The sequence below is a fragment of the Struthio camelus genome, chromosome 4, assembly GCF_040807025.1.
Source record: "Struthio camelus isolate bStrCam1 chromosome 4, bStrCam1.hap1, whole genome shotgun sequence".
Lineage (NCBI taxonomy): Eukaryota > Metazoa > Chordata > Aves > Struthioniformes > Struthionidae > Struthio > Struthio camelus.
Window position 1 is genome coordinate 6,042,378 of NC_090945.1, and position 13,278 is coordinate 6,055,655.

The following is a 13,278-nucleotide window of genomic DNA, read 5'->3' on the forward strand; positions in this document are numbered from 1 at the left end:
CCTCCAGCCACATCAAGACGAACAGAAGACTGACATGTGGACTGAAAGTCGTGTAGAAATGCCTACTGCTGTTACCTCATCTGCTCTGTTAGTGCAAATCACTAGTTTTCAAAGAAAGAGTGGAAGACTTTGTATAAAAGTTATCAATCATAGATTTCCCAGCAGAGTTAAAAGAGCTCTCTCATGGATTTTGTTGGGACAGCATAATGGAGACCTCTTTGGCTCTGGTGACGGCTTATTGGGCAGAGATAACTGGTGGCAAAACTCCCTAGAGACAAGCAGGCAGCGTGAGCTGAAACTGCCAGACATTCACTTAATTTTGCACTGGAAGCAGCAAGCACGCCGGGCAGGCTTGACAAGCTTGCATGTTCAGAGAAAACATATCCACAGAAAGCACATTCTTCACTCCTGGCTTTTATCGTGGCATCTTGGCACTGAGTTAAAAGTGAGGACTTGCCCTGCCCCTCAATTCCTCTTCTCCTATGGTAGGATATATTCAGGTGTCCTCCTGCAACAACAGTTTTTGAACTTGTGTCCCCTCAGCACCCAGGAAAGGGTACCCTTCTCTGAAAGCTGTAAGATGAGAGTTTAATACTGGTTGTCACCATGTTGGGAGAAGTTATTTACTTGCTTTTGTCAGGGAGCAAAGTACGAAGAAAGAGACAGAGATAAAGGCACATGCAAAACAATGACAGGTATGATCGAGCAGAATAGGACTCCTGCAGGTACTGCCAATGCCCCTTCCAGTGGACACCTGGTTAGGAAATATCTGGAGCATCATCAGAATTAACTTTCTACTGCATTAACTTGGATGCTTTCAGACAATTATGCTCACATACATCACAGCAACAACAAAGTCGTTTCCGTTTCCACAAATTAAATCCCAGTGATTAGCTGAGTAAACATTAGTGCAATCAGTCAGCAGGCAACATTAGCACATTTGGATTGGTATACTAATTCAGTATCTTAGGACAAAACAATACATGATTAGTATGCAGAGTAACAGGTGGGTTTTCCTTCACACAAAAAAAATAGTGTTAATTACACAAACATCTCATCTCGTAATAGAAAGCTGGGTAAGCATCAACAAGAAAAAAGGTTTATGACTAGCGCTTTTGTTTTACTGAGTGTTGCTGGCTGAGCCAGAGCACACATTTTAAGGAACCAGAGTTCTTGATTCCCCACTGGAGTAAGTTTAGTAGATAAAAGTATTGGGGAACCTGCAGTTCCATGACATAAAGCCAAAGCCAAAAAGAGGAACTCCCAGGGGGCCAGATCTTGCCCTTCAGAGATGTCCTTGGCATGGTATGCTGCTGAAAACAAGAATGCTGGGGAGCCCAAGAAAACTAGTACAATAGGCCCAATGAAAAGAAACCTAAAGAGCCTAGTTGCACCCTCAAGCATTTCTGGATTGTAATATAATAAACAGAATTTAAAGAATCTAGTCACTTTGTATAGAGTGCATTGTACACAGTCTGCTTTCTTTACTAACCATTGTGTTAACACTGTATATAATCCTACCATGTTTTGGCTGGGTTTATCACTGCACAACCACTAAGAATTCGTCATTGCCATCCACAGCAAAGACCTTTGAGACGTAAACGTCCCAGTTGTCTCATTTGGGCTAGAAAAGTAAGTCACTACTTGAGCTTTGGTAAGTTATCTTACTGATTTTACTGATCTGTGGACCTCTTTTGAGCTGCAAGCACATACAAGGAATAGTGCTCTGGGACTTTTTTTCCAGTTGAAATTGTTCTTTATTTTTAAAGTCTTTTTAGTCAAAAGGGGAACTTCATTAGCATTTGACTATTTCCAACTGCATTTCTACAGTTCTTGCAAAGAAAATAAAAAAGAACTGCAAATAAAGCAGTTGAAACCAAAAGCTGAAGTTTGTGAAGACAAATCCCCATGAAAACCCTTGTTCTTTCATTCCTTCCCCCAGAGAAATAAAAACACTTCCTGATCAACTCTGCATCATTGTTTTAGTACAAAACCAAAAATCAGTTTCTTTAGATAATATTTTTGCCTAGTTAGCTAGTAAATGCATGATAAGAGTAAAACGCTGGGGAGAGAAAGTGTTGGGAAAGAGACAGACAGACATCCCATGTGTATGCTGACAGATTTATCCATCGTTCTGTATTTCCACAAATCAAAACTCCCTTTTCCAAATTACCCACTTTCCAGATACAAGATCTGCCTGCTAGTTTGTACATCTTGCCAAGGAAAAGAAAATAGTAATGAATAATGCGCCCAGATGGCTGATGGGTCCTGACCTGGCTGCACAGTACAGGCTGGCAGGAAGCCACGAAGCACTGAATCGTGCCGTCCCTGCAGACGCATTTCGAGCACTGACCAAGATGCCAATCTTCTCCATCCCGGAACAAGTGGCCATCAAAGGAGCATGACTCTAAGAAACATTTAAGACATTAGGTAATCCTTTTCTTCATATGTCCTTTAATCTCTTTCCTTTACCCATTCCCCTTCATCGCAAGGAATACATGTTGTTCCCAAGGGGATATCAGATTCTGTCTGGGCTTGTGGCACAAAACACTGTGCTCACCGGCACTGTCCCTGCAGCTTCTTGCTTGCTGCAACAGTTTCACACTGATAAAGTTTGCTGTGTGTTAGCAGGTGCAGCCGTTGCATATAGAGAGGAACTACAGCAATACAGGGATATCCTCACTACAGCGGGGAAAGAAAAGGGAATACGCCTATGGCATAGTGATATCTGTGAAAATAAGCCAGAGTGATTAGAATAATTAATATACAGATTTTGTGCATCTTAGATTTGAAAATCCTGGTTTCTCAAAGTAGTAAATAGTTATAACAATTCCAACAGTTTTCAAGGGCTTTAGACTCGTGAATTAAGAGTTCTGGATGTAGCGCTCCCACTGGATTTGACTGAGAAGTATCCAACAGCTCAGGCATTTTGGGGACTTGCAGCACATATCTGCAAGTGCCAAGAGTACCCTCACTACATAGGAAACATCTGCATTCTTTTCCCCAGATCGTAGTCTCAAAAACAAGGACACAGCGTTAGGCACGTCCACTCACTGCTGAAAGTTTATCACTTGCTTTTGGCCCATGGGTGAAGCCAATACAAATGTAAATATGGTAGCAGGGTAGGAAGAGAATTAAGAGACGCACTTGACCGAGGTGTTTTCCCAACGGAATTGAGTAAGAAAACTTTCCAGATTTTGGGACTAAAAGGAGATTTCTAGCTAGTTACCTACTGCTCAGATCACTGAAGCCAGATGCTGTCCCATTCACACACGATACTCACCACCAAGGCCCACGCATTTGGGACAGCAGGCTCCCTGAGCAGTGTATTGCAGCTCCTCTCTTCCACAAGTGAGGGTTGGGCAGACCTTGGGGGTGCAGTTCACCTTCCCGTGGGCACAGGAGCACAGGACACATCCAGAGCTGGCCCACTGCGTGCCGTGCTGCAATGCACAAGACAGACACAGAAAACACATGCATGAACCTAACTGCTAACTGCTAATGAGACCTGCAAATTATCTTCTCCCGGCTTGAGCCACCCTATGCCAGTGTTTAACTTTCCCCTTCTGCAGGCCCAGCCAAGCCCTGTACACTGCAGCCCTTACTCCTGGCTGCTCTGATGGGGCAAAAAAGAAGCTAAAATCGAGACAGCAGCAAACCTGGAGATCAGCCTAATTTGCCTTCCTGTTGCAGGGAGAAAACCAGCAACACCCCACCTCTGAAGTCTCAGTCTAACGGGTATATCCTCTCTCCACCACAGTCTCTGTTGGGCAGACTCTTTAGAGACATGCTTCAGCTGACCCTGCATGTTTTTCATGGAAATGTTCAAAAGGAGGCCCAGCGCACACCTGACTGCAACCCTGAGCCCCATGTAGTTAAGTACTTCACGGTGAGCAAAATCTTGTTAACTTTGCTTATTCATTAATGCCGTAACAACACTCTTATGCTGAGGCAGAGAGAAAAAAATTTGGCCCCCAAAAGAAACATGTTGATGTACTGCAATGCTCTCCAACAAATAGTGAATGTTAACTTTTACAAAACATGCAATACTATTAGGCTTGGAGAAAAAAAGCTCTTGTCAGATGGAGTATACCGGTTTTCTTGATGGAGCTACCACTAGGGCCAGTGCTGCTGCTTAGATACTCCTAGAATGAAGTTTACATCATAAGCGTTACTCTGCCTTACTGGCAAAAGAAAAAATATCTTCCTTGATCTAATCTGTGCCGACCATCAGGATGAGACTTTGTATTGCCAAAAGATTGTTTCATGTCCACCTCACTCTGGAATTTGGGTGAGACACATAGGCACATGACTATAGGCACAGGGTGATACTTTTTCTCCTGACCTGTGTCCCAAAAGCAGGCTTGTAAAGAGCCAAAGGCAAGAGCTGGAATACAGCAACCGTAACAACAACAAGAAATAGAACACACCATGATATAACATAGTATCACTCAAATCACAGGTGCAAATAAAGATGAGAAGAGGTTGGATGGGTGGGGTATTCCTCCTCTTCCAGTCTTTTCCGTCTCGCTGACAACAGATTTGTGCTGGTCATGCCGCCCCACTAAAATAGACAGCTACAACCTCCATCTGAGGCACAGACTGTACCAGACATTCAAAAGTCTTTGGCATTTCAGTAGGTTTCTGAAGACTTGGACCTGACTGACTTCTTGTCAAACAGAAAAGTCCGTACGAGGCAAGAGACCTAGGCCCTGGGCTCACTCTTAGGACATACTTCTCCCTTTGCCTATTGTTTGACATGTGTCATTAACTGCTACCCATGAATCTCCACATTTTCTTTCCCCGTAGACACTTATCCTTACTGCTTTGGCCTTTCAGGTCCCCCAGGTGAAACCACATTCTGGAATGTGCTTCTTCAATGATTCAGGGTTACAAAATACATAATCCCAGGTTGCACGAGAGCAATCAATTTCTACCAGCGTAGACTCCTGCTGATAAAAGAACCTTCTTTCAGGACAGCTAATGCGTCCAGTTCAATGTATTTTGCTTCTCCTAACATTACTATATTTTCTCAGACATCCACGGAAACAGCAAAGTGAATAAATGGATAGAAAACCTTCTCCCCTTAAACCAATCAGGACACACTACTGCTCAGTGACACATTATCTTTTCAGAGACCGTGCAGACTAAACTCCCCATATGTTACGTTATCTGATAGCGACAGAACATAGCGGAGTTGGAAACAGTTACAATGAATGATCCTTTTTCCTCATGTCAGCTAAGCACCCTTCACTGACACGAAGAAAACAGTCAGTGAGCTAAAAACTGGAAAGGAATGCCCCTGCTGAGGAACTGAGCACTTACGCCATGGATCTGTCCTTCGTGCTGGCAAAATCCTTCAGCTCGGGAGGCACACTCAGGGCAGCACTTGTTGGGGACTATCTGGAGCACTTCCCCCTAGACAGATACAAGAATCCAATAAGCGATACACACAAAACAGGAAGCTTGACCTGAAGGGACAGACGGGGACCTTGATGGACCTCACCGACTTCAGTTTAAAGACCTAATGCGCTAAGAAAAATACATAACGATGTTACGGAAGATCCCATTGTCAAGAGATGTCATGTCACTTTGGGATGTTGAATTTGGTATTTTATGGTCAAAATAACGGTATTAGAAATTTGCACCTCTAACCATGCAATTAGAAAGTCTCCAGCAGGACTAGCTTTCGAGCTAGGATGAAGAATAGCTGAAAAACACTTAACCAAGACAAAAATCAGAATTATTCAGTGAAGACTCTCTGAAGAATGTGTTACAGTCATAATGTTTTTTATTAAATAACGTTTTCTACATGTACAGGATGGACCTCATTCTAAAGTTTCTCTACATCAGAAGTGCAGCTGACAAGCAAAAAGAATATGCAACCAGTAACTGTACTTGTTAGGTTTAATAACCACCGCTTTTTTGAACAATGGTATTTGAAAATGAACTACTGTTCACTTCCAGCTACAGCACACACTGGTGACACGGCTAACACTTTGCTTTGCATGCTCAAGGGACTTTGCAAGCTGCCTGCCTGCTACATTCTGTTGGCAGCAGGGAAACAGATGATGCTGAAAAGGAAGCAACTGTTTGGGGGACCACCTCAAACCAAGGGCAGAACACATCAGTAAAGACATCAGTCAACACCAGGAAGGACCGTGGCATCCCTTCCTTGAAATGTCTCCATGGACTCTGCAAACAAAGCTCCTATATTCCTTCCAACGCTCCCAGCTGCGTGTTAAATATGCCAGGCCTGGCGCAGTGCCCCACAGACACAACAGTATAGGCTGTGGCAGGATCTTATTTTGCAGGGTGCCACTGAGGGCAACAGCACCAAGAGCCCTTGGCACCACTTGGGAGGTACCGTGGATCTCTCAGGATTTTTCTCCCACAGCTAATAAATAAAAAAGGACCAGACAATTTTAGTTATCTGAGCACAGCAGCTGGAGAAGAAAAAAACTGGAACAGAAAAACAAAAGCAGAGAAGAAGGTTCAGGAAGTGAAATGACGACAAATTTTACTCATAAAGTCACCTGCCTTGAAATACTGCAAAGGAGAAATATTTCATCCTTGCCTCTTTGAAAGGGTATGGCCAACTTCTAAGGCATTGCTCTTGACCAGGAGGGAGTAATTATTTGCTGTATTATAATCAAAAATGAAGACTGTGCAATATAAAAACATTGTCTTATCTGTCACCTCTTTATTTGTATGATAAGAGCAATTAGAATCATTTGAAAATGTCAGAAGTTTTCTTTCTATATTTTCTAAAAGAAACATTTTACTTTTTCAAACTGAAAAAAGCCCCGCACTTCAAGGTTTCCTTCAATGCCATATTTTTAGGAGACTGAATACAAAATTAAATGTTTCATTTAGATTAAACCATTAAACCTCATTCAACTGTAAGTAGAACTGTTGGTAGGAGGGGAAACCGTTCTCTTATTTCTTTTTTAATTCATACAACAGAAATAGTTTTCACTGATTTTCCATCTACCTAATACAGTCTTTTTTTCAGTCTGCTTGTGTATGAAGAATATATGCAAACGCGGCATCAGGTTTTACATAGAAATGTTTAAAACACCACTTGTTATGCTGTTGGGAGAGACCGCCAGCTTCTGCTTATGTCTGGCTGCTGTAAACAAGATAGGCAATGTTTGCAGAAATCTCACAATAAGCACATAACAAATAAACCACAGAACTTCTGACCTCATTGATCTGTGATCAGTTTGCACTTGAAGAATGGTCAGATGTTTTTCTTCCGAGACTCTGGATAATTCTTCTCATCATTAAAGTGGCCAAACCTTTTTGAAATACTAAATTCTTGGTCTTGATGACTTCCCACGTCAAGTTGCACAGATTTGTTTTACACTATGTAAATCTATTTCTCTTTATAAGCTTTATAGTTGCTACCTTTTCATTTTCATTTAACCATTTTTTTTTAAATGAATGACAACATCTTCTCTAGCCCGCTCATTATTCGCTGTCCAATGACAGCGCTCTTTTTTAATTCCTCTTTAGCACAAGAAGTCCTAATATTTCAGTTATCCTTTAATCAATAAACAGTCTTTATAAAGGAGAAAAATAGTAAGGATCAAAAATTATTTCACGGTTAATGCTGTCAAAATGAAAAACATTTTAACCTGCTTCATAAAGCTATACAATTATTGTATTGGCAGTCCCTCTTAAAACTCTAATTTTCCTTGTCATGCATGTGTGTATGTACCCCAGTAATCCAGCTGCTAATGCAGCACCACTTCTGTGGCCAATTAGCTATAACCATTAATGAAGGCTCCGGCAGAGAAAGATAAACAAGAAACGATGAAAGCTCAGCGAGCACCGCAAGGCACAAGAACCTAAAAAGACAGCCGATCTCAGCTCTGTTGTTGTTCATCAGAGTGGAAAGCGTCCATCTGCCTGTTTGACAGTGACCCGGCTCCATGTTCAAATGAACGGTGATTAGAAGCTGGGCTCATGCTGGGAGGTCCAAACCCAGCTCCAGGGCTTCCTTGGGGACCTGAGTGCCCTTGGAGCGCAGGCAGCCTGCAAGCCATTCCAGCATCAAGCTCTGGTTGTAGTGCAGGGAAGGAGACAAAGGCTTCACACGCTGGGCTTCGCCTGTGTTTTTGTTCCACGGGCTTACATCAACGAGAAGTGAAAGGGCACAGGGACCGTGCCTGACCCTGGGCAGTCGCACACAGTCTGGGAGGCAAAGTGCTATTTCACTGGTCCCTTTTGCTTCCTCCAAATCCTGTTGTGAATCAGACCCCCACATTCAAAGGGAGCTGCACAGAGAAAGTCGAGCACAGAATGCTGACACAGCAGCGTATAGAGATACGCAACCAGCTCACCTCTGCCAGTTCCACCAGGCAAACTCCTCATGCTACATCCTCTTCCTGTGTCCCAATTAATACATGAGCTTTGCCTCCACAGGGACTGTAGAACCAACTACCCCAGTCGCCCACGCCATACCTTTACATGTCACACAGTGTGTGTGTTGCAATACAAGCATTTTGACGAGCCTATAATTATTCCGAGGGTTAAAGGATGGGAAAAATAGGGAACTCCAGAGTGACCTGACATTTCTACCACTATACTGAACAGACCAGTAGGCGTTTGGGCAGTTTCAGCCCCTTACCTTCTGAAAGTCACACGGAGGCTGTTTGCAGACAGTAGGTTCACAAGTGACAATATTGCTACGGCAACTGCAGTCTTGGCAAGAATCTGGCTTCCAAATTGTGTTGTTCTGCAAACAAACATAAGTATTAAAGTAGACCCATTTTCTATAGACAAGTTTAGACTGTCCAAACTGCAGCTGCTGCTATGACCACAGCTTGTACTAAGGCACCTGAGCCAGTTTTGAGGCTATCCCACACCTCAACATGCAGCTGTGGCAGCAAATAGCACTGTGTGAGAATACAGGTAAATACTGACATCCCTGATACCCAATGAGTTCCCAGCTGTTGAACACAATATTCAAAACCTTGAGCCTGCAGAAACACGGAAAGAAAAAGTTCTCATGTCAAAACCACAAAAGACACTGTGCTCATTACTTTGGATTGTTAGATGGAAGAAATGGTTTAAAGAACATAAGATGCATTTATACTGGTGTAGTCAAAAAAAAATCTGAATGCATGGCCAGGTATTAACGCGGTCATTTTTGTTTCAAAATGGCGGGAACTCCGAGTAAGCAGACGGTCCAGCAGATTTGGAAATGGCTGTCGTCATCACTCGATCAGTGCACCCGACTGGAAACCCACAGCTAATTTGCAAGGGTTTTCACCCCCCCCTTCTTGATCCCTTTCCATTCCCTCAGCACTGAGGTCCTGATTTGACACTGCCACCACCAGTTTTTCATAAGCCAGCTCAGGCCTCATCCAGTCGCTTGGAGAGTTGCCAGACTAGGACTTTTCCTTGCCTCCTGCAAGTTTCTCCAAGCGTGAGCAGTCACTTGGGACTCATTACTTTTGGTAGGATGCCTGCAAAACAAAGCCTTCCTTCTCTGCACTCCTGAACACTGACTTCCAGGCATGCTGACAGCTAACAGTATCAGCAGCATCCCAGAAAAGCAGCCAAGTCTTCCTGCTGCACTTCTTGCTCTGCCTGCCATCCCTCTTCCTAAGAAAATGGGCATGAAGAACAAGAAACTGCTCTGAGCACAAGGGAAGCTACACGTGCCCCACACCAGCATCTGCCAAGGGTGACCACTGCCACAGCCAAATGTATAACCCACAGAGAATAACGGCAGTTTGTCCTGGCACCAGGTCAGTGTGAACAGTCTCCCTGAACAGAGGCTGGGGCTTCTTTCTAGAGGAGATGACAGCCTCCAAAACAGAAGGTTGGCACACTGGACACCCCATAATGCATGCTGTGGATAAACAGAGAGTGGAAGGCAATGCTTTCAGGGATGTCAGGCGATCCTCCCACGGTGTTAGCCAATATAACCACCATATTATGAGCAACGGGTATGCCAAGAGCAGTACACAACCGGGCTAGACCAGCTGCCGGATCAGAATTGCCTGGCAAGATGATTCAGCCTAGCAAAATATCTAAGCTTAGAAACTGAGCGCAAAAAGACAATCTCCCACTAATGCTGCTTTGCCTTGCTTTGAACAGGAAGTCATTGGCATAAATGTCATTCATGAGCTTTCTTCAAATGCTGTGGTAATGCATATGGAAATGCATTGCTCAGTCTTGTTACCAGAGGAAAGAGACAAACCAGGAAAGGAGCCCATCTTCTGTTTACCATGAGTAAACCTAGAAGCTCAAAAGCCAAATTTGCCTACTCTTCCTTGCAGAGTCTTACTGACTCAATAGGATGACTCAAACAAAAGCAACAGTTTGCTGTTGTGATGTTTACTGGGTAAACCCAAGGACCAGTGATTTACTACCTTTGTTTCAGAGATCTCTTCTTGCCTGCACTCAGCTACTCCGCAGCTGTGAATTCATCCCTGGCAAGTACACACCTTCTCCAGCAGTTTAAAAAAACAACTGGTAGCTACATATTGAGGTATTAGGAACAATATATTTGCTACATTTATAGTTAATTATCTGTTTTTAAAAGCCTTCAGTTGATTCCACCTAAAGAAAGTGGAAAGAGAAAGATCAGTTTCTTACCTGAAAAGTTCTTTTCCATTAGACAACCACTCTGCACACACCAGGCTAAATTCAGGCCACACAATCACTATCCAAGCTGTTAAACCTCATTTTAACTTGATTTGAAAGAAGATCACATTTTTGCCACTCATTTACATGCTTTAGTGCTTTACTCCAATAAGCAAATTTACTCAGTGTAAAGTACTACTTAGGCAAATTGAGATATAGAAAAGCATGATCACACTTAGGGTTGACTATTAAAACTGTTAAGCACACCGATAAAACACCGAGATGTGCCCTAAAGGCCCATTAAGCAGCTAAATGAGAACCAAAATCTCTTGAAAAATCTGGTCACTTGTTTACATGCTTATGTAGAAGCTGCTGGGTGCTGGGCTATTCTGAAAACCTCACGTAATGTGCCACACCTGTGCAAACCTGTGCAAATGATGGGGACAGTCAACTCACAGCTGTCTTAGGAGGTTTTGTCACACCTGCATGATTGAAAGAGGGCACTGGTGGAGATGCTGTCTTATGTGACCCATCCTGCATGCAGGGCAGGCTGTCAGGCAGAAAAGCCCAATTCCCTCCCCTTTGCTCTGTGTCGAAACAAAATGGCTTGCTTTACGACACTGCATCAACAGTCCAAATCTGCATTCAATAGGATAACCAGAGATGATACTAACAAAGCCGTTATTTCTGTTCTGCTTTACAAAAACATTTTGTTTATATCAAACTATATTCTTCATACATGAAAAAGGTCATGCACAACCAATGAGCGCTCCAGCAGCATCACGAATTTAGGTAGATTCTCTGTTACACATAGTGGCAATATTAATCCTAAGTACAGTCAGAGATGGCGGTAACTGCATAGCCTATGACGCAAGGAATCAACATGACAAAGAGAGATGGGTCATTTCTACTCTGATTATATAGCTGGTTCTCCTCTCACATACACCCGGCTATTGCTGTAGAACAGAAAACTAGAAACTGGTTTTGCTAGTAGGTTTACTCTACAGTTACAGAATCAATTCAGGGCAAGTTATATGCGTGTCAAGCTTTAGCTAACACACACGCTGTAGTTAATTCATTCTGCTCTTTTTAACAGAGCTTTGTCATACTCAGCTCCATTCTAAGGCTCACGATAATACCTAGAGCTCCAAACATCTTTCCACTGGTAAAAGTTTAATTTTTGACGAAATCATTTGATTTATTGATTTATTCATTCACTTGTTTTGTTTCCAGCTGGAAGGAGAATCCCAAAATAATAGGTGACAACAAAGGAAATCTGGGCAAAAATGGTATCAACATTGAAGAGCACTCTGCATTTTTAAATTCATTGGAAGATAAGGCTAAGGTCTCAGAAGCTGTCAGCTACTGGGGAAGCACTGCACATAGCGGGAGGGGAAAGGAAGAGAGCAGATTTAGTGCCTCATCATTTTGCAAGCACAATCACATGGAGATGTACGCACAGCTGCCTGCAAGGGACAGCTGTGGCTCTTCTAAGCCTCCACCCTGTGGCCTCTCTGCTTTATAAAACGATAAATATTTCCATGGTGGAAATATTTATAATAGAAATATCTATTGGAATTGGAATAATGGCCAAAGGACTCATCCAGAAAGCGAGCAGTACAGAGCCACCCTTACTCGCATTCTGAGGCCCAAATGCTCAAGCTGCTGATAAAATAACATTCTGTTTGGTCTTCTCCCTCCCCCGTTTTGTATTACAGTCCAAGCAGGCTGGCTCCTACCTGTGGGCTCCAATTAGCTTTTTCCAAAAACATTGTGTGGTAAACTCTGAAATGGATCCCAAACCACCTGGTTAGGCCTAGAATCACCTGCACTTGTCCCTGTTATCCATTTGCCAGGTAACAGACACAAAATCTGCACATCACTTCAGAAGATTTAAGTACTTCCTTACAAGTACTAATATAGTTAACAGTATAAATAATGAAATACTGTGCACAGAGTGCTTTGAAGATGGGAAGCACTCTTTAAGTGCCAAATAGTGCTAGTATAATTAATAAATTCTCTGAATTTTCCTACATCAGAAAAAAAAACAAATGATATCTAATTCAATTGAACTTTATAATGCCAAGCTGGAAGAAGAGATATCTGCATTAGTTGTTTGGCTTGCACAACACGGGCCAACAAAGCAGAATATGTTCCCAGGCCTTTACAGCTTACAGGCACCCAGAGATGAGATAAAATAAAATCCAAAACACAGCGCAAGTACACAGTAGGTTTGGAGAATACTGATGAGGAGAAAAAGGTAGGAGATATTAAGAAAAGACTAAGGAGAGAAGAAAGGAAAAGCAAGACACTAACAGTCACTGCAAAAGAGGCTTGAAGCAAAGAATAAGCTAGAGAGAGAAAAAGGGCAGACAGAGAGCAGAAGGGGGAACCCAGCACAGCTGTAAGCCCTCACGGCTTGTTGTTGTCACACTATCATATTAACTGGAGCACAGAAAGACCTAAACCTTTATGAACGTGCCTTTTTGGACTGAATATCACAAATTAATATGGCTGCATCTGTTCTTCTTCTCAAGAATGAAAAACAACAAATTAAAAATAATTGGACTCTGCTATTAATACAAAAAAGAAAAGCCTCAGTAATTTGATCAAATGGTGCTTAACACGGGATACTGCTGCACTAAATAACAATCTGTGGTCTATCCTGGTGCAGTG

The 13,278-nt window shown here is 42.7% G+C and overlaps 1 protein-coding gene across 2 annotated transcripts in view; it reads right to left on the bottom strand.

Annotated features, from left to right (window-relative positions):
• The window catches only part of FRAS1 (Fraser extracellular matrix complex subunit 1), a 184,378-nt gene that overhangs the window by 107,349 nt on the left and 63,751 nt on the right, over nucleotides 1-13,278 (bottom strand). For both annotated transcript variants that reach the window (XM_068941185.1, XM_068941184.1), the window contains exons 3-6: nucleotides 8,636-8,743; nucleotides 5,326-5,418; nucleotides 3,284-3,443; nucleotides 2,274-2,407 (exon numbers count right to left, since the gene is read on the bottom strand). In XM_068941185.1, coding sequence (XP_068797286.1) covers nucleotides 2,274-2,407; nucleotides 3,284-3,443; nucleotides 5,326-5,418; nucleotides 8,636-8,743 — 495 coding nt within the window. The remainder of the gene's footprint in view (nucleotides 1-2,273; nucleotides 2,408-3,283; nucleotides 3,444-5,325; nucleotides 5,419-8,635; nucleotides 8,744-13,278) is intronic.